At 40.5% G+C, this 6918-nt stretch overlaps 1 protein-coding gene across 2 annotated transcripts in view; it reads right to left on the bottom strand.

Annotated features, from left to right (window-relative positions):
• The window catches only part of CDH8 (cadherin 8), a 141341-nt gene that overhangs the window by 81202 nt on the left and 53221 nt on the right, over positions 1–6918 (bottom strand). Inside the window, exon 3 of one of the 2 annotated variants that reach the window (XM_057377417.1) lies at positions 1933–2052. In XM_057377417.1, the coding sequence (XP_057233400.1) occupies positions 1933–2052 (120 nt within the window). Of the gene's footprint in view, positions 1–856; positions 976–1932; positions 2053–6918 lie in introns of those variants that run through there. The other variant, XM_057377416.1, reaches the window with a different exon arrangement.

The following is a 6918-nucleotide window of genomic DNA, read 5'->3' as shown; positions in this document are numbered from 1 at the left end:
TATTTTTTCCATGCAATTTCATCAGAAAGATTGAAAGAAATTTCAGCTTTTAAAGATTACAGGACTGCTGTGTTTAATTTTGGTGAGAAAACATGATATTCTTAGTACACTTAGTATCAAAATCCTCCTTTAATAATTTCTCTGAGTATTTCTTGTATAAATAAATTTTGTAAATGTGCATAAGGACAAATTTTTTTACTCCCGTATTACTGCTTTGTGGTCATACAAATAAATGTGTGCATTTGTATGTTTTGAAAAGAGTTTTAGTTTTYTTCTTAGGAGATCATGTCTCTTTCACTCACAGTGATAAATAATAACAGATGAAATAATATCAGAAATAATATTCAATCACCTTAAAACTTGTTTTTCAAACATAACTAACTGAATTTTCTGTAAGTACAACATAGAAAACAAGAGGGAATGGATTTTTTGGCACTGCTTTCAGATGACTTTCAAGACTATAAAACCACAGAGAAGTAAAGTCASCCTAAATGCCTGCTAATAAAACTTCACACCAACACTCACTCTCGATGCTCTTTCTCTCCCCAAATTAATACAACAAATAATTTTTAATGAAAACATGGGATTTGTTTACTGGAATTCCCCAGTTAAAGTGAACTTCCTTTAACTGGCCATAGTACAGCAGAGCCCAGCCAGTCCCCAGCCCTGCCAAGGGGTGTCCCCTGTCACCCTGTCCATGTCCCCAAGTGCCACAACCACACAGCTTCAACCCCTCCCCACTGCTCTGGGCAGCCCTTCCCATGAAGGAATTTCTCCCAAACCCAACCAAACCTCCCCAGGAGCAGCCTGAGGCCACTTCCTAATGGAAATGGGACTGCCATTCCCAGTGACCCACCTGTGTGTGGCTCAATGGAGAAGTAGGGCTGTCCCTCCAGGATGCTGTACACCAGCTTGGCACTGTTCCCATACACCGGATCATCCGCGTCTGTAGCTGTCACTTTAGTCACAAAGGTGCCTACATTCAAAGAATACACACAATTAATGTTTGCACTCACCAGAAATTGGCATACCACAATCAAAAAACTGATTTGAAACAAAAATTCATTTCCTTGTGGGCTGTGTTACAATAATAAGAGAAGAAAAAATATCAGTAACAAGTTAAAATAATACTCATGGAACAGAAACAAAACATTTACATGCCAGCAGCCTGAATTCCTGGGTAAAATAAAAGCCCTTTTAGTATCTGTATTATATAAAGTTTCTTTGTAGAATGCATTAAAAGCTACCTGATGGATCTGTGCAGACTTCAAGCATTTGGAAAGGAATCATGTCAAAGGAACACAAAACACAAGGTTAATAATACAAATAATATGTTGCATTTAAGACTTGCAAATTCACATTTAAAAGAACCTTGCCAAGTTGAAGAGACCAGATAGAAAAACGATAATAAAAAGGGTTCTTTTTTTTCTTCCTTGGCTTGCAGCCATGATAATGATTTGATGTGGCCACAGTGACAGAGCTGGGACAACAACTATTGTCTCTGAAATGAATCTCTGCCACTCAGGGGGCCATTGTTCAGCCAGAGTTATAAATTCCATACTCTGACAAAAATAAATAGGAAAGGAAAAATAAGGAAATTACCCTTTTTATTTCTTAGACAACATAGTACTTGCCATTTCTGTAAGAAGTAGAAGGGAATGAAATACAGTTGGTTGCGTTAAGGTTGCTGCAGAGACTTTTTTTTTTTTTTTGGCTGACATAAAAGTATGATGGCATTAATTAGGCTAACGATACAGACAGTATCTAGAGAGGGGGAGAATGCAAGAGCAGGGAAAAGGTTAAGGGCTGAGTTATGTTCAGAACAGAAAATAATTACAGCAACCACCAAAAATGCCCCTTTTTGGGTATGTCTATAAAATATCCTCCTGTTCCCTCTCCCCCTTTGNGGGACTGCCATTCCCAGTGACCCACCTGTGTGTGGCTCAATGGAGAAGTAGGGCTGTCCCTCCAGGATGCTGTACACCAGCTTGGCACTGTTCCCATACACCGGATCATCCGCGTCTGTAGCTGTCACTTTAGTCACAAAGGTGCCTACATTCAAAGAATACACACAATTAATGTTTGCACTCACCAGAAATTGGCATACCACAATCAAAAAACTGATTTGAAACAAAAATTCATTTCCTTGTGGGCTGTGTTACAATAATAAGAGAAGAAAAAATATCAGTAACAAGTTAAAATAATACTCATGGAACAGAAACAAAACATTTACATGCCAGCAGCCTGAATTCCTGGGTAAAATAAAAGCCCTTTTAGTATCTGTATTATATAAAGTTTCTTTGTAGAATGCATTAAAAGCTACCTGATGGATCTGTGCAGACTTCAAGCATTTGGAAAGGAATCATGTCAAAGGAACACAAAACACAAGGTTAATAATACAAATAATATGTTGCATTTAAGACTTGCAAATTCACATTTAAAAGAACCTTGCCAAGTTGAAGAGACCAGATAGAAAAACGATAATAAAAAGGGTTCTTTTTTTTCTTCCTTGGCTTGCAGCCATGATAATGATTTGATGTGGCCACAGTGACAGAGCTGGGACAACAACTATTGTCTCTGAAATGAATCTCTGCCACTCAGGGGGCCATTGTTCAGCCAGAGTTATAAATTCCATACTCTGACAAAAATAAATAGGAAAGGAAAAATAAGGAAATTACCCTTTTTATTTCTTAGACAACATAGTACTTGCCATTTCTGTAAGAAGTAGAAGGGAATGAAATTCAGTTGGTTGCGTTAAGGTTGCTGCAGAGACTTTTTTTTTTTGGCTGACATAAAAGTATGATGGCATTAATTAGGCTAACGATACAGACAGTATCTAGAGAGGGGGAGAAWGCAAGAGCAGGGAAAAGGTTAAGGGCTGAGTTATGTTCAGAACAGAAAATAATTACAGCAACCACCAAAAATGCCCCTTTTTGGGTATGTCTATAAAATATCCTCCTGTTCCCTCTCCCCCTTKGTGTGCTGCTGAATCCTAACCCCATGGCCCTTCAGGACAGGAGCAGGGAAGGGAAGGAGATCCCTTTGGCACGTCCTTGGTCCTTGCCCTGTGTTCCCTTTTCCTCTTTCCCTCTCCAGGGCAGTTCTGTGGGTTACAGTACAAGAAAATTGTTTACAGGAATGTTTGCTTGCTTAGATCTAATTTTTATATGACCCAACAGCTGCCATTTCACTCTTTCCCACCTGGCCACTTCAAACAAAAAGCAAGATGTGGGCTGGGACTGGGGAGGGCAGGATTTGGGAGGATGGAGGGCACCTCTCCTGGGGAGCACGAGAACTGCTGGGACTGAAGTGGTGGCAGGTTTACTGTGTGGAAATAATGGGATCATTCCCAGGGAAGGCAGTGGGGGGTTACAGAAATACATCTCACTAGAGAAAAAAAATGGCTTTGGCTTGTGTTGGTCATTTATTTTTGGTGTAAATTGACCCATTCTCWCAGGGAGAATGCCAGCAAAGGGAGGCAGATCAGTGTGAGCCCCACCATGGTCCATTTAGAGGGAAAGTGTCCCTGCAGCATCTCCCCTCTGCCCAGCAGGGCCCAGAGGAGTCCTKCAGCTGGGGAATATCCCATGGAAAAGGAATATTAAATATTGTGTCACCTACTTCTGTGATAGACTTTTGCTGAGCCTGTTTTATAAACACACAAACTGTTCATGTTTTGAAGYTTAACTGCATTTGATGCTGAAAGGTGATCTCACAACCAACCTTTAATAGAATCGGTTTTAACCTGTCACTGGGTGTGAGAAATGGACTTTATCCTCAGCTTGGTGGTTGGTTTGTAAGGAATTARATCAGAAATGCACTGTCTGAGCAATGCAAGAGGCAGACCCACAGCCCACCCTGACAGCGCTGAGGGGTTCAGTCAGGATCACGGGTGACACGCGTGGTGCCAGCCCTGGGCCAGGGCGGCATTCCAGGGAATCTCCTCAGTGGATAACCCTCCTTCACACAGCAGGATCTGAGCAGGAACAGGGCAGAGCCCTGGGGCACACTCAGGGGCCAAGGCATGGCTGCAGGAAAGGAGTGAAACAGGGAACAAGGACAAGGAGGTTGAGAGGAAACTTGGTTTGGGTGTGGCAGGAGGAGAGGGACAAAAGGCCCCTCTGTGGCTCACCCTGAGGGGTCACAGGGCGTGAGAAGCTGTGGCCAGCAGGATTGTCTCATGTCTGAGTTCTGCTGGTTTGCCTTTAGCAGTTCACATCTGTTACAGGGCTCTGTTCTGCTGCTCCCAAAATCACCCCTCAGCCCAGCAGCTCTCCTCTCTGGAACCCAGGTTGCAGCCCCACCATCCCATCCCATGGAACTCATCCCATCCCATCCCATGGATCCCATCCCATGGAACTCATCCCATCGAACTCATCCCATCCCATCCCACCCCCTGAATTCAGGCTCAGAGCTCTCTCCAGCTGCACCCAGGCTGAAGCAGCAGGTCATGTGCTCCTTCCTGTGGCTGCTGCCATAAAACCTGTGGTTTGCAATCCCCTAAGACAGAAGAGGTTTGTGCAGAACATCACACAATGGGACAAGGCTGGAATAAGATAAGGCTCGTCACAAAGTGAAAATTTCAGTACAAGTATTTTATCTGGACTGTTTCATTTTGTTTCCATTATATGCTTTATACACAAAGGGAAATAAAGAAATAAAACTGTTGACTTCTTGGAGATTGTGTTTGATTTTCCTAGCTGGCTCTCATTTCAAAGGCCTTCAGAAATAATTACATTGCTTGTTTAGAAAGATTTGATATATAATTTCTATTCTTATCTTACTTCACTCGAGAATTCCTGAAGACTTTGTATAGATATTTATTTCAAGATGCCCCAAACTTAAATGGATATGCTGATTCTCTGATAAGCACATTCTTTATCCCAAGTGTTCATTAGATATTAAAGTTGAACACACCCTAATGAAAAGACTTAATCAATGTCTAACACTGCTTCCAATCCTGATGCTTAGCTATCAAGATTTTTTTTTTCTTGTGATATAAACTAATTTAATCACTTATTGAGAGCCCCAAGTTCAACTGAAGTCTATATGTGTATTAAAAATACACAGGTAAGAGTTAAAACACACAAAAAGCAGAGGGAAAGGCAATRATCATCCTTTTCTTTCCCTTACAGGTCACTTGAAGTGTGATTATGATCTCACCTAATAAAACTAATGAAGGGAATGGAAAACTGAAATGCTCTCCTGCCTCCTAGAAATCAATTTCTCCCCCAGCCAGTGTCTGCCACTCAGCACTTCATTTCCGACCATCACACACTCCTCAGCTCTGTCAAATCCACTCATTTGCTCCCAACAATCTCRCTGATGAAAATTGTTTATGGAAGGYAYGAGCCATYATGAGCCAGAAATTAAAGAAATTGCTTCCACTACTGAAATTAGTTAAGCTTTAAATTTTATCACCTGTAATTTGATTTTTTTTTYTTTTTTGCCTTAGGCCTTGAGTCARATCTTCTGCAGGTGTGARCCACACCACAYTATCCTGTTCACACTGGCAACAATCAGTAGATTTAGGAGCAAACCCTGTCCCCTCTGCAGCTGTTTTGGGGGACCAAAATGTGCTAAGAGTTCACATGGAGGAACCAACCCCAATCCCACAGGAAACAGAACCTGGGCATCAAAACCTCTGGAGATCTGAGAGGTTCCTCACACTGAAAAATAAARTAGAAAAAAAAGGAACTCRCAGCAAGAATCCCYATTATTTAGGCAGCCTCCGCACCAGAACTCTCCCAAGCTTTGGATTATCAATATTTAAGCAGGATTTTACTCCATTACAGACACTGCAGTTACAAACTACACATACATAAATATTTTTTACATGCATAATGCGCTTAAAGTTTTAAAGATAAAAATTTTGCGTTGAGAAAGCTGTAAGAATGCAGGAAAGAACATTTATTAAGTAAATACTGTTGGAAAAACAGCATTCTAGGTTCTGCCCAGCAAATAAACTGCTAAGGTTTCTGCTTGTGGTTAATTTTGACTGCATTTGGCTTGTATTTGTTTCTTTGTCAATGCTACAGCAAACTCATTTAGCCAGAGACTATAAATTTGAAATGGTGCCATTTTTATAAGAAAGCCACTATTGTAGTCCGAGCCACTGTTGTTCTAATTACAATAATATTGCAGTTTTATATAATCTGGCCCAACAACATAATCACTGTTTCTTTTTTTTCTTTTTGTACCTAATGTTGCCTCATATRAACCAAATCCATTTTTTTTGAGAGAAGARGCAAATTTTAAGWTGCTCTKCTAAAAAACTTTYGGTGTTTTTTTCYTCAGGTACACTTCTGCAATTCTAAYGATCCTTAAATATGGATTTAACCACCACAAATACAGACTGCAAGGAGATTCAACAGATTTTAATTAATGAACACTTCCAGTGTGCTTTAACCATTAGCCATTGCTGATTGTTTTACTCTGTTTTACTCTATCAGTGTCAGATTGTTTTACTGTGTCTTTACACCAGGGCAGCAATCAGAGGCATAATTAACAACAGGAGTATTTTTATAYGGCTAGGTGAGAAAGGCTGTGTTTGCCTGCAAACTGAGATTAAAAACCACCATAAAAATAAGATGTGTGTGCTCAGCTAGTGCTTTTTGGTTGTTTTGGCTGTGTTTTTATGTGCAAGTCAGGGTACAGATTCCGCACATTAGTCAGAAAGAAAAATGCATACRCTGCCACAGGGAGTAGGAAAGCAAATTCTTTTGGTGTGGCAGAGAAATGTGCACACTGGGAAAAAAAAAATCCCAAAAATCAAATTTGAATGTTCTAGAGGAGGTAATGCATAGTTGGTGCCAGGAATTTACATGAATCCATATTCAATGAACAACCATTTCTTTGAAAGATTGTAATRGCTGGTAAAAATAAATAACGTGACCATAATGAAACCTGGTGGGACCA

Source organism: Malurus melanocephalus, unplaced genomic scaffold (assembly GCF_030028575.1).
Source record: "Malurus melanocephalus ecotype Western Australia unplaced genomic scaffold, MMel_1.1 scaffold_312, whole genome shotgun sequence".
NCBI classification, from domain to species: domain Eukaryota; kingdom Metazoa; phylum Chordata; class Aves; order Passeriformes; family Maluridae; genus Malurus; species Malurus melanocephalus.
The sequence above is the reverse complement of the archived record's forward strand: the minus strand, read 5'-3'. Positions and strand labels throughout refer to the sequence as shown.